At 45.0% G+C, this 25653-nt stretch overlaps 1 protein-coding gene across 5 annotated transcripts in view; it reads right to left on the bottom strand.

Annotated features, from left to right (window-relative positions):
• The window catches only part of LOC147101904 (uncharacterized), a 232868-nt gene that overhangs the window by 103113 nt on the left and 104102 nt on the right, over window positions 1-25653 (bottom strand). For all 5 annotated transcript variants that reach the window (XM_085965923.1, XM_085965924.1, XM_085965927.1 and 2 more), the window contains exons 7-8: window positions 24014-24091; window positions 20582-20608 (exon numbers count right to left, since the gene is read on the bottom strand). In XM_085965923.1, coding sequence (XP_085822049.1) covers window positions 20582-20608; window positions 24014-24091 — 105 coding nt within the window. The remainder of the gene's footprint in view (window positions 1-20581; window positions 20609-24013; window positions 24092-25653) is intronic.

The raw sequence follows: 25653 nt of genomic DNA, 5'->3' as shown, positions 1-25653 counted from the left end.
AGGTCTCAGACATGCTCAGTTACTTGACAACAGTATGACATGAAATGGTTCATGTGGCTCAGGAGAGTGAGACAACTTTTAAAGCATTGACACATACTCCATCAAGAAACTATCTAATTCATGAAACAATCAGAACCTGTTAGAGGGATTGAAATTGAAGTTGAAGTGGAGAGTTACATGGCATTTGGATTGGGACAATTGAGGGCTAAGGAGAAATCATTTTTAGCAAGAATTATCCACGAGATGGATACAAGTAAGAGAGATCTGGAGAATCTTTTAAGTCCATGACTTGTTGATTAGATATTAAACTGTAATGTTGTTTGAAATGATTGTAAGACTGAAGTTAACTGTGACTGTAATAATTGTGTTTTGTAGATAACAGAGCGTGGGGAAAACCAGTACGAATCCAATATAGAAACATAGAAGATAGGAGCAGGAGTAGGCCATTCGGCCCCTCGAGCCTGTTCCGCCATTTAATGAGATCATGGCTGATCATCCAAATTCAGTACCCTGTCCCTGCTTTCTGCCCATATCCCTTGATCCCTTTAGCCTTAAGAAACATATCTAACTCCTTCTTGAATATATTTAAATAAGTTGGCCTCAACTGCCTTCTGTGGTAGAGAATTCCACAGGTTCACCACTCTCTGGATGAAGAAATTCCTCCTCATCTCAGTCCTAAATGACTTACCCCTTATCCTTAGACTGTGACCCCTGGTTCTGGACTCCCCTGCCATTGGGAAAATGCTTCCTGCATCTAGTCTGTCTATTCCTGTTAGAATTTTATAAGTTTCAATGAGATCCCCTCTCATTCTTCTAAACTCGAGTAACTATAAGCCTAATGGACCCAATCTCTCTTCATACGTCATTCCTGCCATCCCAGGTATTGTAATGATATCAGCAAATAGTGATGGTATTTGCTTGTTTGATTATGATGCCTTACCAGCATATTTGCCTGTTTGATGATTTATGCCTGACCAGCAGAGGGCATGTGAGAGAGGCAGAGTTTAGTTTTAGTTTCGTTTTAGATGGATCTCTAACATGATGTCTCCTGTAATGCTGTTAACAGAGTTGAACATACTTTAGATAAAAAGTCATTCTCTTTCATGAATGTGTCGTCATTGAACCCACATACAAATCGATGCATGGTGTCAGAAGTGGGATCCAAGAGATGAAGAGGAAAAATCTGAAGTTAAATCAGCTCTCCACATATTAGCAAGCCAAAAGAGAACATCGTTACTTACCATTGGAGAATAGCTAACGAAGTGGAAAAATGGAAGGTTTACACCCACCGGCGAAGCTTCAGTTGACAGGTAATGTGGCTGAAAATTGGAGGAGGTTCAAACAACGTTTGGAGTTGTATTTATCAGCAATCGGAGCTGACGAGAAAAGTGATAAAATGAAAGCGTCAGTGATCTTACATGTCGTGGGTGATGAAGCGCTGGAGGTGTATAATAACTTCACATTCGCTGCTGATGGAGACAAAATGAAGCTAGATAAAATAATGGAACAGTTTGAGGCCTACTGCATACCTAAACATAACATGATGTTTGAGAGGCACAGATTTTTCACATGTGTACAGAAAACGGGAGAGACTATTGATCAGTATGTGACTGAACTGAGAAACCGAAGCAAAACATGTGAATTTGGGGGACTGATAGACTCGCTGATAAAAGACAGACTGGTGTGTGGTATTCCAGATAATGGTCTAAGGGAAAGGCTGCTAAGAGAGCAAGATCTAGACCTGGGAAAAGCCATAGCACTGTGTAGGGCTACAGAGACTGTGAAGTCGCAGGCAAAGGAGCTGTTCAGTGACAGTAGCTGCAACGTGGATGCAGTGAGTAAGAACGGACACAAACTGCTCAACAAAAAGAGCGCCAATGTGAAAAAAGAGGCGTGCCCAGCGAACAAAAATGAAAGGGGCAATCGAAAGTCATGTAGTCGATGCGGTACACAGCATACACCAAAAAAGTGTCCAGCATATGGTAAAACATGCAATAGTTGCAACAAAAACAACCATTATGCCCGTTGCTGCAAGGACCAAGCGCAACAAAGCAAGGTCCATGCAGTAGATGAAAGCGAGAAAGAGGAGTTCAATGTGGATGCTGTGTCTGAAAACAAAAAAGAAAAAAGAGACTGGATGTTGACACTAAAAGTGAATGACATACACATTCCATTTAAATTGGATACTGGAGCACAAGTTAATGTGATATCAGAGACTGATTTTAAGAAAATTAGACCCAGACCAAAGATACATGGAATAAAAGTGAAAGTGACAGGATACTCAGGTACTGATATACCAGTGAAAGGAAGATGCATTGTCAAAGTGACACACAAGGACAGAGAGCACACGCTAGCATTAATCGTGGTGCCAAAGGATGTGCAAGCCATACTAGGTTTAATAGCCTGTGAGAGACTGAACCTGGTAAAGAGAGTCCTCGTTGTGGAAAGCGAAGGAGAGACAGTCTATGATGAACTCATGAAAGAGTACAACGACCTATTTAAGGGTCTAGGCTGCCTTCCAGGAGAACACACGATCAGAGTAGATAAAAGTATGCCAACGGTCATACATCCATGCAGAAAAGTTCCATTTGCTCTTCAAAAGCAACTGAAGGCAGAGTTGGACAGGATGGAAAGCCTGAACGTGATTCAGAAGATAGATGAGCCAACTGAGTGGGTGAGTTCCCTCGTCGTTGTGGACAAAAAGAATGGAAAGCTCAGAATTTGCCTGGCTCCAAGAGATCTAAACAGAGCAATAAAGAGAGAGCACTTCAAGCTTCCTACACGTGAGGAAATCATGTCACAGTTTGCAAATGCAAAGTATTTCAGCAAGTTAGATGCATCATCAGGATTTTGGCAGAAGAAACTGGACGAAGCAAGTTCAAGACTGTGCACGTTCAACAGTCCATTTGGCAGATACAGATTCCTAAGGTTACCATTTGGCACTGCCTCAGCTCCTGAAGTGTATCACAAAAGTATCCATATGGTCTATGAGCACCTGGAGGGAGTTGATACATCAATGGATGACATCATAGTATGGGGAACCACGAGAACTGAGCATGACGAGAGACTGAAAAAAGTGCTGGAAGCAACAAGGAAAACAAACCTGAAGCTGAATAGAGAGAAATGCCAGCTCGGGGTGACAGAACTGACATTCGTGGGAGATATCCTTAGCAGTGAGGGCATCAGACCAGATCCCAGAAAGGTGTCCGCCATTGAGAATATGCCAAAGCCACAATGCAAAAAGGACGTGCAGAGGTTTAATGGAATGATCAACTACATGGGTAAATTCATATCCAACCTCTCAGAAAAGATGGCGCCACTGAGAAGACTAACTGAAAAGAACATAGAATGGGAATGGAATCATGAGCATGAGAAGTCATGGAGCGATCTAAAGAAACTGCTCACAGAGGAACCAGTTCTGAGGTTTTATGACCCAGCGAGACCCATCAAGATATCATCAGGTGCATCACAGATTGGGCTCGGTGCCGTTCTTCTGCAAAAATATGACTACTGGCAACCTATTGCATATGCATCGCGCTCAATGACAGACGCGGAGACGCGATATGCTCAAATAGAAAAGGAGCTGCTCAGCATCACATACGCCTGTGAAAGATTTCACCAGTTTGTGGCAGGACAAGCAATCAGTGTAGAGACTGGCCATAAGCCCTTGATTGCATTGTTCCAAAAGCCACTAAATAGCTGTCCGCTTAGAATACAAAGAATGATGATCAGGCTGCAACGCTATACACTGAATGTTGCGTACACACCGGGTAAGCTGATGTATACAGCAGACACGTTGTCCAGAGCTGTTGACCCAAGTGAGCCCGCAAACACCAAAATGGATGAAAAAGTGAACGCCTACGTGGACATGATCACAAGTGCACTGCCCATAGCAGATGCAAAAATGGAGCTCATAAAGACTGAGACAAACAAAGATGAAACACTGAGACGACTGAGGAAAAGCATCTTGGATGGATGGCCCAACATGAAGCAAGACTGCTCACCTGACATGGCAGAGTACTGGAACTGCAGGGCGGAACTATCAGTGGTCGAAGACATCATCTCCAAAGGAAGTAAAATAGTTATCCCAAAGAGTCTGAGAAAAGAGGTGCTAAAAAGGATCCATGGAGGACATCTGGGAATCGAAAAGTGTAAGAAAAGAGCACGAGAGGTGATGTACTGGCCACGAATCAACCAAGATGTGACAAATGAGGTGTCAAACTGCACAATATGCCTGAAATATCGAGCAAGCAATCCGGTAGAACCACTAAAGCCACACCCAGCGCCAGACAGACCTTACCAGAAGGTAGGCGCTGACCTATTCGTATGTCAAGGGAAGGACTATCTTGTAGTCACAGACTATTACTCCCTGTATCCAGAGGTTTGTAGACTGTACACCACCACTGCAGATGCTGTGATAACATGTATGAAAGCCATATTCTCCAGACATGGCGTGGCAAGCGAGGTCTTCACAGACAACGGACCCCAGTTTTACAATGCAAGTTTCCGACACTTTGCCAAAGAGTGGGACTTTGTCCACACAACGTCAAGTCCTCACTTTCCACAGTCCAATGGACTAGTGGAAAAATCGGTCCAGACAGTGAAAAGACTGATGTACAAGGCAAAAGACAGTGGAACTGACTTCTACCAAAGCATGCTTGTATACCGCACAATGCCGCTCGAGTGTGGTATGTCACCAGCCCAACTCCTTATGGGACGTCGGCTAAGGTCAAACCTACCCATCCCGGAGAACCTCCTGAAAACAAAAGAGGGGGAGAAAGTGAGGAAGTTCAAAGAACAACAGAAAGAAAAGCAAAAGTACTACTATGACAGAGGAACACAAAGCCTACCTGAACTCCACACTGGTGACCAAGTAAGGTTCAAAGACAAAACAAACATATGGACTCAGAAGGGAACTGTCCTGAGTGAAGTTCAACCAAGATCATACACCATTCAGACAGATGAGGGTGCTGTTCTGCGAAGAAATTGTCGAGATCTTCTCATGGGACCAGCCACAGCAAGTCAAAAGACTGATACTGTTGAACAACCTGATCACACAGCAGGTCAAAAGACTGATACTGTTGAACAACCTGATCACACAGCAGGTCAAAAGACTGATACTGTTGAACAACCTGATCACACAGCTGAGAAACCATCATCTGAGGCAACAACTCAGATTCAAGGACAATCAATCAGAAAATCCTCAAGATGCGTGAAGCCTCCTGAGAGACTCCTTGAGCAAATTTAAGGACTCTTGTTATAGAAGGAAGTAATGTTATCTTATTCTTTCTTCAAGTTCTAGTGTATTTTCATATTTCATGTGAACACACAAAACAAGGTTAAAAAACCTTGATAATGATAATGTAAGTTCATTAAGTGTTAAAGTTAAAATGCAGAATAATACAAAGTAAACATGTTGTTAGATAAAAGTAAAATAATTTTGTTTTAAGAAAGGGAGATGTAATGATATCAGCAAATAGTGATGGTATTTGCTTGTTTGATTATGATGCCTTACCAGCATATTTGCCTGTTTGATTATTTATGCCTGACCAGCAGAGGGCATGTGAGAGAGGCAGAGTTTAGTTTTAGTTTCGTTTTAGATGGATCTCTAACATGATGTCTCCTGTAATGCTGTTAACAGAGTTGAACATACTTTAGATAAAAAGTAATTCTCTTTCATGAATGTGTCGTCATTGAACCCACATACAAATCGATGCAGGTATCAGCCTGGTGAATCTTCGCTGCACTCCCTCCATGGCAAGAACATCCTTCCTCAGATAAAGCGACCAAAACTGCGCACAATACTCAAGATATGGTCTCGCCAAGGCCCTGTAGAACTGCAGCAAGACATCCTTGCTCCTGTACTCGAATCCTCTCACTATGAAGGCCAACATACCATTTGCCTTCTTAACCGCCTGCTGCACCTGCATGCTTACCTTCAGCGACTGGTGCACAAGGACACCCAGGTCTCGTTGCACTTCCCCTTCTCCCAATCTATTGCCGTTCAGATAATAAGCTGTCTTCCTGTTTTTGCCACCAAAGTGGCTAACCTTGCATTTATCCACATTATATTGCATCTGCCATGCATCTGCCCAATCACCCAACCTGCCCAAATCATACTGGAGTTTCTCGGCATCCTCCTCACAGCACACACGCCCACCCAGCTTTGTGTCGTCTGCAAACATGGCGATATTACATCTAGTTCCCTCGTCTAGATCATTAATATATATTGTGAATAGCTGGGGTCCTAGGACCGATCCCTGCGGTACCCCACTAGTCACTGCCTGCCACTCGTAAAAATACCTGTTTATTCCAACTCTTTGCTTCCTGTCTCCCAACCAGTTCTCTATCCAAGTCAGTACCTTATCCCCAATCCCATGTGCTTTAACTTTGCACGCTAATCTCTTTTGCGGGACCTTATCGAAAGCCTTCTGAAAGTCCAAATACACCACATCCACTGGTTCTCCCTTATCTATTCTACTAGTTACATCCTCAAAAAATTCCAGTAGATTAGTCAAGCATGATTTACCTTTTGTAAATCCATGTTGACTTTGTCCGATCCTGTCACTATATGAGATGGTTTAGGTGGTGCCTCCTGTGTCACTGCCGCAACTACCATGCTTTACGGGTCTAACAGGACCTGTCCCATCAACCAACACATTTTACTCAATATCAAAACCTATGCTCAAGTGAAACTGACAGTAAATGAGATACTTAAGTATGAGCTGCACAATTCGGGTAATACATTCCCTTGTTGTCTAAGGGCTTCAGTGAGCTCGTGATGCGACTGAACCCCTCCCTAAAGCACTTTTATGTTTTGGAGCAAGGCTCTTGCTTGTTGGAGATAGTCATTGCCTGGCACTTGTGTGGCGTGAATGTTACCTGCCACTTATCAGCCCAAGCCTGAATGTCATCCAGGTCTTGCTGCATGCAAGCAGGGGCTGCTTCATTATCTGAAGAGTTGTGAATGGCACTGAGCACTGTGCAGTCATCAGCAAGCATCCCCACTTCTGACCTTGTGATGGAGGGAAGGTCATTGATAAAGCAGCTGAAGATGGTTGGGCTTAGGACACTGCCCTGAGGAACTCCTGCAGCGATGTCCTGGGGCTGAGATAATTGACCTCCAACAACCACAACCATCTTCCTTTGTGCTAGGTATCAATCCAGCCAGTGGAGAGTTTTCTCTCTGATTCCCATTGACTTGAATTTTACTAGAGCTCCTTGATGCCACACTTTGTCAAATGCTGGAATTTAGCACTTTTGTCCATGTTTGGACCAAGGCTGTAATGAGGTCTGGAGCCGCGTGATCCTGGCAGAACCCAAACTGAGCATTGGTGAGCAGGTTATTGGTGAGTAAGTGCCGCTTGATAGCACTGTTGATACCTTCCATCCCTTTACTAATGATTGAGTGCAGACTGATGGGGCAATAATTGGCTGGATTGGATTTGTCCTGCATTTTGTGGACAGGACATACCTGGGCAGTTTTCTACACTGTCGGGTAGATGCCAGTGTTGTAGCTGTACTGGAACAGCTCGGCTAGAGGCGCAGCTAGTTCTGGAGCATAAGTCTTCAGCACGAAAGCCAGGATATTGTCTGGGCCCATAGCCTTTGCTGTATCCAGTGCGCTCAGCGGTTTCTTGATATAAACTCTTGATAAGCGGCTGGAGAGTGCGAGACTTCGGCGGTAGTAAAAGCAGCGGGAGCGGCTGGAGAGCGCGAGACTTCGGCGGTAGTAAAAGCAGCAGGAGCGGTTGAAGAGCGCGAGACTTCGGCGGTAGTAAAAGCAGCGGGAGCGGCTGGAGAGCGCGAGACTTCGGTGGTAGTAAATGCAGCGGGAGCGGCTGGAGAGCGCGAGGCTTCGGCGGTAGTAAAAGCAGCGGGAGCGGCTGGAGAGCGCGAGACTTCGGCAGTAGTAAAAGCAGCGGGAGCGGCTGGAGAGCGCGAGGCTTCGGCGGTAGTAAAAGCAGCGGGAGTGGCTGGAGAGCGCGAGGCATCTGCAGTAGTAACAGCAGCGGGAGCGGCTGGAGAGCGCGAGGCTTTGGCGGTAGTAAATGCAGCGGGAGCGGTTGGAGAGCGCGAGGCTTCGGCGGTAGTAAAAGCAGCGGGAGCGGCTGGAGAGCGCGAGACTTCGGCAGTAGTAAAAGCAGCGGGAGCGGCTGGAGAGCGCAAGACTTCGGCGGTAGTAAAAGCAGCGGGAGCGGCTGGAGAGCGCGAGGCTTCGGCGGTAGTAAAAGCAGCAGGAGCGGCTGGAGAGCGCGACACTTCGGCGGTAGTAAATGCAGCGGGAGCGGCTGGAGAGCGCGAGACTTCGGCGGTAGTAAAAGCAGCGGGGGCGGCTGGAGAGCGCGAGACTTTGGCGGAAGTAAATGCAGCGGGAGCTGCTGGAGAGCGCGAGACTTCGGCGGTAGTAAATGCAGCGGGAGCGGCTGGAGAGCGCGATACTTCGGCGGTAGTAAATGCAGCGGGAGCGGCTGGAGAGCGCGAGACTTCGGCGGTAGTAAATGCAGCGGGAGCGGCTGGAGAGCGCGAGACTTCGGCGGTAGTAAATGCAGCGGGAGCGGCTGGAGAGCGCGAGACGTCGGCGGTAGTAAATGCAGCGGGAGCGGCTGGAGAGCGCGAGACTTCGGCGGTAGTAAATGCAGCGGGAGCGGCTGGAGAGCGCGAGAGTTCGGCGGTAGTAAATGCAGCGGGAGCGGCTGGAGAGCGCGAGACTTCATCGGTAGTAAATGCAGCGGGAGCGGCTGGAGAGCGCGAGACTTCGGCGGTAGTAAATGCAGCGGGAGCGGCTGGAGAGCGCGAGACGTCGGCGGTAGTAAATGCAGCGGGAGCGGCTGGAGAGCGCGAGACTTCATCAGTAGTAAATGCAGCGGGAGCGGCTGGAGAGCGCGAGACTTCGGCGGTAGTAAATGCAGCGGGAGCGGCTGGAGAGCGCGAGACTTCGGCGGTAGTAAATGCAGCGGGAGCGGCTGGAGTGCCCGAGACTTCGGCGGTAGTAAATGCAGCGGGAGCGGCTGGAGAGCGCGAGACTTCGGCGGTAGTAAATGCAGCGGGAGCGGCTGGAGAGCGCGAGACTTCGGCGGTAGTAAATGCAGCGGGAGCGGTTGAGATACAAAGGAGTAAAGAAGTAAAAAGTAATCGAAGTGTGACATCACCAAAAAGCAGGTAATTGATTGGTTGGTGAGTATTTCTCTACTTCTCGCTTTTTTCCAAACTTGGGCGTCCAAATTTAAGTGCCTTGGTGTAGATTAAAAGATATACATGTTCCAAAGTGACGCCGGCGCAGGGGAAGAAGCTGATTGGTGAGTCATGGGTGAGTGCTTTTTTTTTCTTCAATTTTAAGTCTATTTCTTTTAAAGTAGTTCATAGTTAAGGTAGTTCGGGAGAGCGAGAATCTGAGATTTTAAATTTGAGGTTAAGAGTTTTTTAATTAAAAGTATGGCAGGGGACCTCAGTCCCGTGCGTTGCACGGCCTGCAGCATGTGGGAATTCCTAGACGCTTCTTGCAGTCAGAATGACCACATGTGCAGTAAGTGCCAACGGTTTGGCCAACTTGAGATTCGGTTTTCGGAGCTCGAGCGTTAGCTGGAGGCACTGCGGTGTATCAGCGAGGCTGAGAGTTACGTGGATAGCACGTTTTTAGATGTGGTCACCCTGCAGCTTAAGAAAGTGCAGTCAGAGAGGGAATGGGAGACCACCAGTCAGAAGAAGGGGGGCAGGCAGGTAGTCAGGAAAGCCCCAGAGTGCATCTCACTCAACAATCGTTTTTCTGTGTTGGAAAACGGTGAACATGACGGTTCCTCTGGGGAGTGCAGCCAGAGCCAAGTTCACGGCACTGTAGGTGGCTCAGCTGCACAAGGGGGGAGGAGTAAGAGTGGAAGGGCAATAGTGGTAGGAGACTCAATAGTGAGGGGTGCAGACAGGCGTTTCTGCAGCCGCAGACGTGACTCCAGGATGGTATGTTGCCTTCCTGGTGCCAGGGTCAAGGATGTCACTGAACGGCTGCAGGGCATTCTGAAGGGGGAGGGCGAAGTCAGAGGTCGTGGTTCACATTGGTACCAACGACATAGGTAGACAGAGGGATAAGGTCCTGCAACAAGAATTTAGGGAGCTAGGTAGCAGATTAAAAAGTAGGACCTCAAAGGTTGTAATCTCTGGATTACTCCCGGTGCCACGTGCTAGTGAGTATAGGAATAGGAGGATAGAGCAGATGAATGTGTGGCTAAAGAGTTGGTGCAGGAGGGAGGGCTTCAGTTTCTTGGATCACTGGGTCTGTTTCTGGGGAAGGTGGGACCTGTACAAGTCGGACGGGTTGCACCTGAACCGGAACGGGACCAACATCCTTGCTAGTGCTGTTGGGGGGGGTTTAAACTAACTTGGCAGGGGGATGGGATACGGAGTGGAGCTATAATAGGGGGTGATGCACAGCCAAATATAGAGGAAAAAACATGTCAGTCTGGAAGGCAGAGCAAATATGTAACGGCACAAGGGAGTATGGCAAGGCTGGATGGCATTTATTTTAATGCAAGGAGTCTTGTGAGTAAGGCAGGTGATTTGAAGGTGTTGATGAACACATGGGAGTACGATATTGTTGCTATCACAGAGACATGGTTGAGGGAGGGGCAGGACTGGCAGTTCAATATTCTGGGGTATAGAATCTTCAGGTGAGACAGAGGGGGATGTAAAAGAGGAGGGGTGTCACAATATTAACTAAGGAGTCAATTACTGCAGTAAGGAGGGATGATATCTTAGCAGGTTCCTCTAATGAGGCCATATGGGTAGAACTTAAAAACAAAAAGGGGGCAAGCACTTTGCTGGGAGTGTACTATAGGCCCTCAAACATCAGGGGGAGATAGAGGAACAGATATGTAGGCAAATCTCAGAGAAGTGTAGAAATAATAGGGTAATAATAGTAGGGGATTTCAACTTCCCCAATATTAACTGGGATAGTCAGAGTGTGAAAGGCTTAGAGGGTGCGGAATTCTTAAAGTGCATCCAGGAGAGCTTTTTGAGCCAGCATGTAGAAAGTCCTACAAGAGAGGGGGCGGTACTGGACCTAATTCTAGGGAATGTAGCCGGGCAAGTGGTAGAAGTGTCAGTAGGAGAGCATTTTGGTGACAGTGACCATAATTCGGTGAGATTTAAGGTAGTCATGGATAAGGACAAAGATGGACCGGAAATAAAGGTTCTAAATTGGGGGAAGGCCAATTTCAATATGATAAGGCAGGATCTGGCCAAAGTGGACTGGGATCAGCTACTTGTAGGAAAATCCACATCAGAGCAGTGGGAGTCATTCAGAAAGGAAAGAGAGGGAGTACAATGGCAACATGTTCACGTAAAGGTCAAGGGTGGGACCAACAAGTCCAGGGAACCCTGGATGTCAAGGGATACACAAGAATGGATTAGGAAAAATAGGGAGGCTTTTGGCAGATACAAAGGACTAAAAACAGTGGAAGCCCTAGAGGAGTATAGAAAGTGCAGGGGGATACTTAAAAAAGAAATTAGGAGAGCGAAGAGGAGGCATGAAAAAACACTGGCAGGCAAAATAAAGGAAAATCCCAATGTGTTTTATAAGTATATTAAGGGCAAGAGGATAACCAGGGAAAGAGAAGGGCCCATTAGGGACTAAAGTGGTAATCTGTGTGTAGAGCCAGAAGATGTAGGTGACGTGTCAAATGAATATTTTGCATCTGTGTTCACTATGGAGAAGGATGATGTAGTCATAGAAATCAGGCAGGGGGATTGTGATATACTTGAACAAATTAGCATTGAGAGGGAGGAGGTACTAGCGGTTTTAGCGGACTTAAAAGTGGATAAATCCCCAGGCCCAGACGAGATATATCCCAGGCTGCTGTGTGAGGCAAGGGAGGAGATTGCAGGGGCTCTGACACAAAGTTTCAGAACCTCTCTGGCCACAGGGGAGGTAACAGAGGACAGCTAACTTAGTACCATTATTCAAGAAGGGTAGTAGGGATAAACCAGGGAATTACAGGCCAGTGAGCCTAACATCAGTGAAAAGGAAATTATTGGAAAAAATTCTGAGGGACAGAATTACTCTCCACTTGGAGAGGCAAGGATTAATCAAGGATAGTCAGCATGGCTTTGTCAGGGGGAGATCATGTCTAACCAATTTGATTGAATTTTTCGAGGGAGTGACTACGTGTGTGGATGAGAGTAGTGCAGTTGATGTAGTCTACATGGACTTCGGCAAGGCTTTTGACAAAGTCCCGCATGGGAGGCTGGTCAAGAAGGTAAGAGCCCATGGGATCCAGGGCAATTTGGCACATTGGATCCAAAATTGGCTTGGTGACAGGAGGCAAAGGGTGATGATCGAAGGTTGTTTTTGTGACTGGAAGCCTGTGTCCAGTGGTGTACTGCAGGGATTGGTGCTGGGTCCCTTGTTGTTTGTAGTGTACATTAATGATTTAGATATGAATGTAGGAGGTATGATCAGTAAGTTCGCAGATGACACGAAAATTGGTGGAGTGGTAAATAGCAAGGAGGGAAGCCTCAGGCTACAGGATGTTATAGACGGGTTGGTCAGGTGGGCAGAACAGTGGCAAATGGAATTTAACCCAGAAAGTGTGAGGTGATGCATTTTGGGAGGACTAACAAGGCAAGGGAATACACAATGAATGGTAGGACCCTAGGAAGGACAGAGGATCAGAGGGACCTTGGTGTGCATGTACATAGATCCCTGAAGGCAGCAGGACAGGTAGATAAGGTGGTTAAGAAGGCATATGGGATACTTCCCTTCATTAGCCGAGGCATAGAATATAAGTGCAGGGAGGTTATGATCGAAGTGTGACATCACCAGAAAGCAGGTAAGTGATTGGTTGGTGAGTATTTCTCTCTTTATAAACTTTAACTCTGTGGTTTATACTTTCTAACGTCTCTGTTGTGTAGCGGGGACTGTTTGTAAACCAGGGCCCTTAAATATACCATTTAACTGTAGTGTAATTGGTGGGATTCATTTGATTTAATTTAATTGCAATTAATTAAAGGGTAAGTCATGGCAGGACAGCCCGGTGCCGTGGTATGCTCCTCCTGCGCTATGTGGGAACTCAGGGACACTTCCTGTGTCCCTGACAACTATGTGTGCAGGAAGTGTGTCCAGCTGCAGCTACTGGCAGACCGCATTGCGGCGCTGGAGCTGCGATTGGATACATACTAGACCATTCGCGAGGCTGAGGACATCATGGATATCACGTTTGATCAGTTGGTCACACTGCAGGCAAAGGTTGGACAGGCAGAAAGGGAATGGGTGACCAACAAACAGAGTACTAGGCACAGGCAGGTAGTGCAGGGGTCCCCTGTGGACATCCCCCTCTCAAACAGATACACCACTTTGAGTACTGTTGGGGGGGATGGCTTATCAGAGGAAGGCAGCAGCAGCCAACTTCCTGGCACCAGGGGTGGCTCTATTGCACAGGACGGGAGGAAAAAGAGGGGTAGAGCTATAGTAATAGGGGATTCTATTGTAAGGGGAATAGATAGGGGTTTCTGCGGCCACAAACGAGACTCCAGGATGGTGTGTTGCCTCCCTTGTGCAAGGGTCAAGGATGTCTCAGATTGGCTGCAGAACATCTTGGAAGGGGAGGGTGAACAGCCAGTTGTCGTGGTGCATATAGGTACCAACGATATAGGTAAAAAACAGGATGAGGTCCTAAAAGCTGAATATAGGGAGTTAGGAGGTAAATTTAAAAATAGGACCGCAAAGGTAGTAATCTCAGGATTGCTACCAGTGCCACGTGCTAGTCCGAGTAGAAATAGAAGGATATTTCAGACGAATACGTGGCTAGAGGAATGGTGCGATGGGGAGGGATTTAAATTCCTGGGACATTGGAACCGGTTCTGGGGGAGGTAGGACCAGTTCAAACCAGACGGTTTGCACCTGGGCAGGGCTGGGACCGATGTCCTAGGGGGAGTGTTTGCTAGTGCTCTGGGGGAGGGTTTAAACTGAAATGGCAGGGGGTTGGGAACCTGAGCAGGGGGACAGAGGAAAGGGAAACAAGGATAAAAGCAAAAGATAGGAAGGAGAAAAACAGAAGTGGCAGTCAGAGAAATCAACAGTTTAAATCAAACATGGCTGATGTAAGAAAAAGGAGTCTTACCATCAAGTAACTTTAAAGTAAGCTTTAAGTAACTTATAAACACACTATATACAAGAGAGGTCTTTACCATGCCTCTGGTAGAAGCCTCTTACAATACTGAACAGACCAGTATTTATACCAGTCCAACAGGAAGTGACATATGACAGGAAGTGAGGTATGTACACAGTTCATAGTTCATAGTTCACAGTTCACAGGAAGTGATGACATAACTTCCCGGAAGTTATTATTATTATCACATTCTTCCCTCCTGCAGGATTAGGAGGCTGTGGTCTACCTTTTGGTCCGCAGCCGCCGAACAAGGAAGAGTCGCACCCGTTTGGATTCCCGTCGTAGAGGGTCGCTGGTTCGCTTACATGCGGTTGGCCATTGGTCAGAGTCTGTGTGGCCTGGATTGCCCTGTGAAGGGTCGGGGAGATCATGGCTTCGAGTACGAGCCCCAATAGGTTCAAAGTCGGACTGCCTCTGTTCAGAGGGAGGTGCAGAGCTGGTCTGTGGCGGATCAGTACTTTCATGCGCGGTACTGGGAGGGTCGCAACCTTGAGTACGGGGTTCTACCGGCACCAAGCTAGTTGGTGTCCGATCAGGATCCTGGAGAGGGGTACCCGATAGGTCCCAAGAGTTTCCTGGTGAAATGCCATCACCCGATGTCCCACTAGGTCCTGGTGGGCAGGGAGCCAGATCCCGTAATGATACGGTATTTTCTCTCTGTGGCATGCCGGCTTATATTCACTCAGATCGGGGTCCATCCTTTATGTCAAGGGAACTCAAGGACTACCTCTCAGAACGGGGAATTGCTACAAGCAAAACAACACCATACCATCCCATCGGAAATGGGCAGGTAGAGAGGTATAACGGTATCATCTGGAATTCCGTACGTCTCGCTTTAAGATCTCGGGGCCTACCAGACCAGCAATGGGAAACAGTGCTTCCGGATGCATTGCACTCTATACGGTCCCTGCTTTCTACAGCCACAAATACTACACCTCATGAGCGGTTCTTTGGATTCCAGCGTCGCTCATCTCATGGGACATCACTCCCGTCATGGCTAACTACTCCTGGACCTGTATTACTCCGAAGATACGTTCGGACGTCTAAAAATGACCCTCTCGTAGACGAGGTCGAACTAACCGATGCCAACCCCACCTATGCAAACATACGATATTCCGACGGCCGAGAATCTACCGTATCATTACGGGATCTGGCTCCCTGCCCACCAGGACCTAGTGGGACATCGGGTGATGGCATTTCACCAGGAAACTCTTGGGACCTATCGGGTACCCCTCTCCAGGATCCTGATCGGACACCAACTAGCTTGGTGCCGGTAGAACCCCGTACTCAAGGTTGCGACCCTTCCAGTACCGCGCATGAAAGTACTGATCCATCACAGACCAGCTCTGCACCTCCCTCTGAACAGAGGCAGTCCGACTTTGAACCTATCGGGGCTCGTACTCGAAGCCATGATCTCCCCGACCCTTCACAGGGCAATCCAGGCCACACAGACTCTGACCAATGGCCAACCGCATGTAAGCGGACCAGCGACCCTCTACGACGGGAATCCAAACGGGTGCGACTCTTCCTTGTTCGGCGGCTGCGGACCAAAAGGTAGACCACAGCCTCCTAATCCTGCAGGAGGGAAGAATGTGATAATAATAATAACTTCCGGGAAGTTATGTCATCACTTCCTGTGAACTGTGAACTATGAACTGTGTACATACCTCACTTCCTGTCATATGTCACTTCCTGTTGGACTGGTATAAATACTGGTCTGTTCAGTATTGTAAGAGGCTTCTACCAGAGGAATGGTAAAGACCTCTCTTGTATATAGTGTGTTTATAAGTTACTTAAATTGATGTAAGAAAAAGGAGTCTTACCATCAAGTAACTTTAAAGTAAGCTTTAAGTAACTTATAAAGACACTATATACAAGAGAGGTCTTTACCATGCCTCTGGTAGAAGCCTCTTACAATACTGAACAGACCAGTATTTATACCAGTCCAACAGGAAGTGACATATGACAGGAAGTGAGGTATGTACACAGTTCATAGTTCATAGTTCACAGGAAGTGATGACATAACTTCCCGGAAGTTATTATTATTATCACAATGGCCACAGTAAATAATAATTCTAATAGGTCTACGAGCATTAAAAAAAACAAGCCTGAAGGCTTTGTGTCTTAATGCGAGGAGCATTCGTAATAAGGTGGATGAATTAGCTGCGCAAATAGAGGTAAACAAATATGATTTGATTGGGATTACGAAAACATGGCTCCAGGGTGGCCAAGGCTGGGAACTCAACATCCAGGGGTATTCAATATTCAGGAAAGATAGGCAAAAAGGAAAGGGAGGTGGGGTAGCATTGCTGGTTAAAGAAGGGATTAACACAATTGCAAGGAAGGATATTAGCTCTGATGATGTGGAATCTGTATGGGTAGAACTGAGAAATACCAATAGGCAGAAAACGGTAGTGGGAGTAGTATATAGACCTCCAAACAGTAATGCGGAGGTTGAGGATGGCATTAAAAGGGAAATTAGAGAAGCGTGCAATAAGGGCACAGCAGTCATCATGGGTGACTTTAATCGACATATAGATTGGGCTAACCAAATTAGTAACACTACTGTGGAGGAGGAATTCCCGGAGTGTTTACGGGATGGTTTCCTGGACCAATATGTCAAGGAACCAACTGGAGATCAGGCCATCTTAGACTGGGTATTATGTATCGAGAAAGGATTAATTAGCAATCTTGTTGTACAAGGCCCCTTGGGTCAGAGCGATCATAATATGATCAAATTCTTCATTAAGATGGAGAATTAAGTAGTTGACTCAGAGACTAGGGTCCTGAATTTAAATAAAGGAAACTATGATGGTCTGAGGCGCGAGTTGGGTAGGATTGATTGGGGAATGTCACTCAAAGGGTTGACGGTGGATAGGCAATGGCAAACATTCAAAGACCGCATGGATGAACTACAAAATTTGTTCATCCCAGTTTGGCATAAAAATAAAACAAAAAAGGTGACTCAACCATGGCTAACAAGGGAAATTAGGGATAGCATAAGATCCAAGGAGAGGACATATAAATTGGCCAGAAAAAGCAGTAAAGCTGAGGATTGGGAGCAGTTTAGGATTCAACAAAGGAGGACAAAGGGATTAATTAAGAAAGGGAAAATAGAATATGAGAGTAAGCTTTCAGGGAACATAAAAACTGACTATAAAAGCTTTTATAGATATGTGAAGAGAAAAAAATTGGTGAAGTCAAGCGCAGGTCCATAGCAGTCAGAATCAGGGGAATTAATAATGGGGAACAAAGAAATGGGAGACCAATTAAATACATATTTTGGTTCTGTCTTGACAAAGGAGGACACAATTAACCTCCCAGAGATGTCGGGGAACATAGGGTCTGATGAAAGGGAGGAACTGAAAGAAATCAGTATTTGTAGGGAAATTGTGTTAGGGAAATTGATGGTATTGAAGGCTGATTAATCCCCAGGGCCTGATAATCTACATCCTAGGGTACTTAAGGAAGTGGCCCTAGAAATAGTGGATGCATTGCTGATCATCTTCCAACATTCAATGGAATCTGGAACAGTACCCATGGATTGGAGGGTAGCTAATGTTACCCCACTATTCAAAAAAGGTGGTAGAGAGAAAACGGGGAATTACAGACCGGTAAGCCTGACATCAGTAGTTGGGAAAATGTTAGAGTCCAGTATAAAAGATGTAATAGCAGAGCACTTGGAAAACAGTGACAGGATCGGACAAAGTCAACATGGCTTTACAAAAGGTAAATCGTGCTTGACTAATCTACTGGAATTTTTTGAGGATGTAACTGGTAAAATAGATAAGGGACAACCAGTGGATGTGGTATATTTGGACTTTCAGAAGGCTTTCGATAAGGTCCCGCATAAGAGATTAGCATGTAAAGTTAAGGCACATGGGATTGGGGGCAAGGTATTGACTTGGATAGAGAACTGGTTGGCAGACAGAAAGCAAAGAGTTGGAATAAATGGGTCTTTTTCCGAGTGGCAGGCAGTGACTAGTGGGGTACCGCAGGGATTGGTCCTTGGACCCCAGCTATTCACAATATATATTAATGATCTAGACAAGGGAACTAGATGTAATATCTCCAAATTTGCAGATGACACAAAGCTGGGTGGGCGTGTGTGCTGTGAGGAGGATGCCGAGAAACTACAGGATGATTTGGACAGGTTGGGTGATTGGGCAGCAGCATGGCAGATGCAATATAACGTGGATAAATGTGAGGTTATCCATTTTGGTGGCAAAAACAGGAAGACAGATTATTATCTGAATGACAATAGATTGGGAGAAGGGGAAGTGCAACGAGACCTGGGTGTCCTTGTGCACCAGTCGCTGAAGGTAAGCATGCAGGTGCAGCAGGCAGTTAAGAAGGCAAATGGTATGTTGGCCTTCGTAGCGAGAGGGTTTGAGTACAGGAACAAGGATGTCTTGCTGCAGTTGTACAGGGCCTTGGTGAGACCACATCTGGAGTATTGTGTGCAGTTTTGGTTGCCTTATCTGAGGAAGGATGTTCTTGCCATGGAAGGAGTTCAGCGAAGATTCACCAGGCTGATACAAGGGATGGCAGGAATGACGTATGAGGAGAGTTTGGGTCAATTGGGCTTGTACTCGCTGGAGTTTAGAAGAATGAGAGGGGATCTCATTGAAACTTATAAAATTCTGACAGGACTAGACAGACTAGATGCAGGAAAGATGTTCCCGATGGTCGGAGAGTCCAGATCCAGGGGTCACAGTCTAAGGATAAGGGGTAAGCCATTTAGGGCAGAAATGAGGAGGAATTTCTTCACCCAGAGAGTGGTGAACCTGTGGAATTCTCTACCACAGAAGGCAGTAGAGGCCAATACATTAAATATATTCGAGGGGCCAAAAGGCCTACTCCTGCTCCTATCTTCTATGTTTCTATGATGGAACTGTACCAAACGCTAGTTAGGCCACAGTTGGAATACTGTGTGCAGTTCTGGTCGCCACACTATAGAAAGGATGTGATTGCATTGGAGAGGGTGCAGAGGAGATTCACCAGGATGTTAACTGGGCTGGAGCGCTTCAGCTATGAAGAGAGACTGGACAGACTGAGGTTGTTTTCCTTAGAGCAGAGAAGGCTGAGAGGGGACCTGATTGAGGTGTACAAAATTATGAGGGGCATAGATAGGGTAGATAGAAAGGAACTTTTCCTATTAGTAGAGGGGTCAATAACCAGGGGGCATAGATTCAAGGTAAGGGGCAGGAGGTTTAGAGGGGATTTGAAGAAAAACTTTTTCACCCAGAGGGTGGTTGGAATCTGGAACTCACTGCCTGAAAGAGTGGTAGAGGCAGGAACCCTCACAACATTCAATAAGCATTTAGATGAGCACCTGAAACACCATAGAATACAAGGCTACGGACCAAGTGCTGGAAAATGGGATTAGAATAGACAGGGCTTGATGGCCGGTGCAGGCACGATGGGCCAAAGGGACTATTTCTGTGCTGTATAACTCTATGACTCTATCACGTGGAGTGAATCGAATTGGCTGAAGACTGGCTTCTGTGATGGTGGGGACCTCAGGAGGAGGCCGATATGTATCATCCACTCGGCACATCTGACTGAAGATAGTTGCAAACGCTTCAGCCTTGTCTTTTGCACTCGCATGCTGGGCTCCGCCATCATTGAGGATGGGGATATTCATGGGGCCTCCTCCTCCTGTTAGTTGTTTAATTATCCACCACCATTCACGACTGGATGTGGCAGGACTGCAGTTGATCTGATCCGTTGATTGTGGAACCGTTTAGCTCTGTCTATCGCATGCTGCTTTCACTGTTTCATTGAATCACTTGAATCATTACTCTTTTTACTACTGCGGCAGATGCTTTGGATGATACCATTGGTGGAGGTTATGCCTTCACCTAGATACTGGGGCACTGTTGGCACAGAATGGCTGTCATGTTTAGCTATACAACAAGTTATTTGTGAAGTACGATGGGATGTTTTGATGTAATAAGCCATGATATACATACAGCCCTTGACCTTCCTTTCACCAGCCACATAAAAACAATGTTGATTCCCTCTCTCTACATTGGGTTTCACTCAAAATGTTATTAGATAAATAGTAAAGAAGCAAGACTTGCATTTATATAGCACCTTTCACAACCTCAGCTTTACAGCCAATTAAGTACTTTTTGAAGTGTAGTCACTGTTGTAATGTAGGAAACGTGGCAGCCAATTTGCGCACAGCAAGCTCCCTCAAATGGCAATGTGATAATGGCCAGATAATCTGTTTTTATTATGTTGATTGAGGGATAAATATTGGCCAGGACACCAGGGTTAACTCCCCTGCTCTTCTTCGAAATAGTGTCATGGGATCTTTTACATCCACCTTGGAGAGCAAATGGGGCATCAGTTTTAACATCTCATCTGAAAGACGTAACTACCTTCTTCTTTCTTTCTTTCTAAATCGTACTTACATAATCGAAGACGGCTCTTCACACTCCCTGGTTAAAAAAAAGAGAAACATGATCAGAAATCTACCTTATGAGAATTTTCATATGCTGTTGATATTTAATGTATGCTGGTACCAGTGTGCCTTCTGGTAGGAGGTTGTCATTGGAATCAACTTGAATCATTACTCTTTTTACTACTGCGGCAGATGCTTTGGATGATACCATTGGTGGAGGTTATGCCTTCACCTAGATACTGGATGAAGCTAGAACACTATGGTAATGTAAAAATAAACGATTGTTCAATCCACTGTGGTGTACCAATCTTCTGAGCAATCAGTCTGTCGTTGATGGCAGAAATTTAGCTAATTGTAAAACTGCAGTAGGATGTGGAAAAGGTTCCTTGGAAACATCATTCAAACGAAGTCTTTCTCGGACCTGTTCATACTACTTGGTGAAGTATCATTGTTGTTGTTGTTGAGAAACCAAGGTGAAGAGCTATAGCCCACATTCCAGGATATCACCAAGACTGAAGAGAGTGTGCAGGTAAGTTTCTGCAAGGGTTCTCCTGCTCGTCTGCTATAACTTTGGCAGAACAGCTCCAGAAACCCTGGGAAAATGGCGTGAATGTAATTTTTACAGTGCCTATTCCGCCAAAGTTCTGACAGACGAACAGGAACACTCCTATGATAATTCGCCCCCAGTGACTTATAAGGTAAATGGTGCAGCGTAGCAAGCTACAGGAAACTCTCCGGTATCCGGCACCGACGGGACCGGGATGGTGCCAGTTGATTAAAAATTCTGGATGATGGAGAGGGTTATCTACCAAGGCTATTTTTAACAAACAAAGAGTCAGACTCCTGTTATTGAGGTGTTCAGACTTCTGACAGTGCCAAGAAGCCGAGTAGTGGCAGTTTGGAGAACTACCCACACTGACTAACTCAGCCACCGCGGGAGACTTGGACTCGGCAACATTTCTGGTTATTGAGGTGTTTTCGGAGTATGAATTTTGCCGGTTAATAGAGAATTCTGGATATTTAGGTGCCATTTAAACGAGAGTTTCCTGTAGTAGTAATATGCAATGTCACATCAGATGATTAAAACTACCTCTTCTTACTACAGAAGCCATCTAATGCTGAGTTAGGCACATTTGGAAAGTGCAACCTGGAGTTAACATTGTTGGAACAAACACTAACAACACATCTGCTCTTTTAATAATTGGCAGTAAGATGCCCTAAAAATTATCACCATTTTCAAAATAAAATACTTTTTCTTTGCAGCATAATATGGATTATCACAAGATTAAAATGGATGAAAAAGCTCATTCAGCCTATCCTAGCTCAGCCATCTAAGACAATCCCCCATCATAGTAATTAGCTGTCACTTAATTGATGCCAGGGGTTTTGTCTCCATTACTGTACCTGGGATTCAATTCCTCGTGTTGATTGCTCTTTCTGTGAAGAAAATCTTGCTGACATCCATCCTAAATATGACCGTTGCTAGTCTGAACCTATGCTCCCTTATTCTACTGTCGGTTTAATTTGAAGTAATGTTCTGGATTTGCTATTCCTCTACTGTTTACTGTCTTGTGCATCTCTCTGAGGGCTGCACTCACTTGTATTTTAAAGTTGAAAAGCCTGATTTTCTCCAGTCTTTCATCATAACTTAATCCTCTGATGCTAGTAATCAGTCTCATGGCTCTTCCCTGCACTATCTTTAGAACTTGAATGTTTCTTTTGTGTTTCGATGACCAGAACTGTACACAGTACTCAGTGTGTGGTCAGTGTGAATGCATGACATCCACCGACTTATACTCTACTATTTGACGATATGATACAGCATTCTATTTGCTTTGTTGGCTGCTGCTCTGCAGTAATTGGACATTGTGAGACCCAAGTCTACTAATACCCCTACATCCCTTTCAACTTTAGCCTTAGCTATTTTGACAACATTCATGCAGTACATTGTCCATTTTTCATTCTATGTATAATACTTTAATAACAACAGAAAATGCTGGAAACACTCAGCAGGTCAGCCAGCATCGAGGAGAGAGAAACAGAGTTTTGGGTCGAGGACCCTTCGTCAGAACTGGAAAAGGTTAGAGAAGCTCAACGCAAGCTCGAGGAACAGCACCTCATCTTTCGATTAGGCACTTTACAGCCTTCTGGACTCAACATCAAGTTCAACAATTACAGACTATAATCTCGGCCCCTATATTTTTTTCCCCTTTTTTTCTCACATGGTAACTGTTGATGATTCTGCCATTGCCATTTACACCTCATCTCGAGTCATCTTTTGTTTCTTAACTTGTCCCATTACCATCTCCTTTTGCCTTGCACCATCATCCCTTTTGTCAGTCAATCCCTCCTGCCTTCCAGCCTATCACAGTCCCTCCCTTTGTTCTTTCCTCCCCTCTTCCCTGTCCCTGCCCCTGCACTTGCTTAAAAATCTGTTACTTCTCCAACCTTTTCCAGTTCTGACGAAGGGTCCTCGACCCAAAACGTGAACTCTGTTTCTCTCTCCTCGATGCTGCCTGACCTGCTGAGTGTTTCCAGCATTTTCTGTGATTATTTCAGATTTCCAGCATCCGCAGTATTTTGCTATTGTATAATACTTTAATGTTGTCTATATTATATACCACTTTCTGCCCACTTACATATTTTATCTAACTCATTCTGTAGGTCCCTGACTTCCTCCTCAGGTTAGTAACTTCTACGAATTTGATGAGCTTGTACTGAGTTTCAGAATCTAAGTCATAATTTAAAATAGTAGGAGTGATAACACTGATCTATGGACCACTCCATTCAGCAGTTTGTCACACCCTGACATTATTCTCATATTTGTTGCTTCTTCTATGAAGTAATTATTAATTAGGTTATTATTTATTAGATTATAATATAATTCATTAGGTTACTATCATACAGGCATCCTTAAGTGTGAGACTCATGAGTCTGTAGTTTCCTGAGTTTGTTTTGCCACCTTTTTGAAAATGAATGCTATGTTAGCCTGCTTCCAGTCTAGTGACATTTCTAATTGTTTCCGGAGCACTCCAACAAAATGTTATCAACAATGCTCAGAGTGTCTTAAAAAGCATTGTTTCTATGATGCCACCCTCAACGTAACTTAGATTGTCAAAGTGAAATTTTCAAAATGGTTTTTGTCATGTTCCATTGGGGAAGATCATCAAACAATATGTAATTAAATGAATACATCACACCCTAATTATACATACAGTACAGTACACAGAGAAATGACTGCACTTTATACTGTAGTAAAACACTTAGTACTAGAAATGTATACATTATATGGTCAGATTAGCCATTTTGGCAATCCTTTGGTGAGCCTATTTACCTACAAAGCCTTGACACAACTGAGCCATGGCCCAATCGGATGCAAATTTATATGTTGAACTTCCAAACAAATTGAATACATGGTCACGTCTTTGTTATTTACACTAACCTAGAATCATTTATGTTGCCAGGTACATCATATGCCTCCAAACAGTTCTTTTCGTTACGCCTATTTTGAACAGGAAACCTATGTTCCGAAGCAGAGTGAAACAATAGGGGAACAAAATAAAGAAAATCATTTTGCATTTTTTTGATTACAAACCTATTAAGTACGACTGTTTTAGGAATCCGTTTTTATGATATTATGCACTTACCTGAGGTACCTTAGCAGTCTGGAGCCCTTTCCTGGAAACCTGCTCTACCCAAAAATCTCCACCCACAAACCTGGACTGCTCCGCAGGAATGATTAAATAGGAACACGGTCACAATCTAACAAGGAATCTCTTCCTCTTGACAGGGCTGTTATAGCTCCACACAGTACAACAACCCAGTTCAGTGAAACCCTGTGAACACAGAATGCTGGAAATATCTCTAGCTCATCTGAACTTGAAGGATGCCAACAAGTTTGACTGACCCCCAAAACATTGGTTCTCAACTCACTCTTAGCTGTACCAACAGCTTTAATGTGTGACTGTATTCACATGTAGGTACTGTGTAACAAACTGGATAACAACTTCACAAAATGTAAGGATTTTTTGAATTAAAAAAATGTAAAAAATATACTCTGAGATACTCATAAGTAAAATATGTTCTACAAACACATCTAAAATCATAGACACATTTACAATAACAAAATTGTGAAATACGTTGCTTATACAATGAGACTCTAATGTCCAGTGATTTGTCAACCAATCTCATATTTTTGAGTATGGCAGGCTTGCATTTTCGTTGTATGGGGATCTCATATTTTTGGTGGGGGGGTGTCTCACATTTTTGTGCATGACAATCTTGCATTCTGAATGACTCAAAAGCATGTTATCATATGCAGCCCACTCACTGGTTTTGGTACATAAATCTGGCTACCTGCTCCAAAAGCTTGGACACACCTGGCTTACAACATGCTGGAAAAAACCCCAGTATGGCTATTAATCCGCACGGAGTGACTATGTGCTAAAGGAAACTACTAAATGTGCAGAGGGAATTCTGAAGTGAAAAGCACTGTGAATGCCAACACAAGAATGTTTTTGAATTCACATTCGGCATTGGAGGCTGAACTGCACTCCTGGTAAAGAAACATCAGCACTCCATTTTTCCTGTTGAGAACTCAAAGTTCATTAGTTAATGTTACTAAAAGTTTTAGATTCCCCATTCCCTTCAAAGGGCTCAAAACCTGAAACAGCAAAGATCTCTTTACTGTATTCTAATGTCATTAAAAGAAATGTGAAACATGGCAATCAGTCTTCCATCAAACTCAGCCCAAACACTCAAGAGATGAAAGTAAAGTGTTGTGCTAGCAAAGCTATTTCTACTACAGGAAACTCTCGATTTACCGGCACCTAAATAACCGGAAATCTCTGTTAACCAGCAAAATTCAGGAGTAGGTTCAGGTAAGTTTTACTTCATATTAGTGGCTGTTCCTGGATCTGAGGCTGTGTAACTGGGGTTCGTGCACTTGTTGCTAAGCAACAGGGAAGCCTGGATTTGTTGCTGTGTACGGAGCTCTCGTACCTTTTAACTATACCTCTCTGTAATCCGGACTTTTTGATAAACCGGCACCACGCCGGTCCTGTCGGTGCCGGATAAAAAAAA

The sequence above is a fragment of the Somniosus microcephalus genome, chromosome 23 (genome assembly GCF_052327205.1).
Source record: "Somniosus microcephalus isolate GS21.2 chromosome 23, FLI_Smic_1.0, whole genome shotgun sequence".
Taxonomy (NCBI): Eukaryota; Metazoa; Chordata; class Chondrichthyes; order Squaliformes; family Somniosidae; genus Somniosus; species Somniosus microcephalus.
The sequence above is the reverse complement of the archived record's forward strand: the minus strand, read 5'-3'. Positions and strand labels throughout refer to the sequence as shown.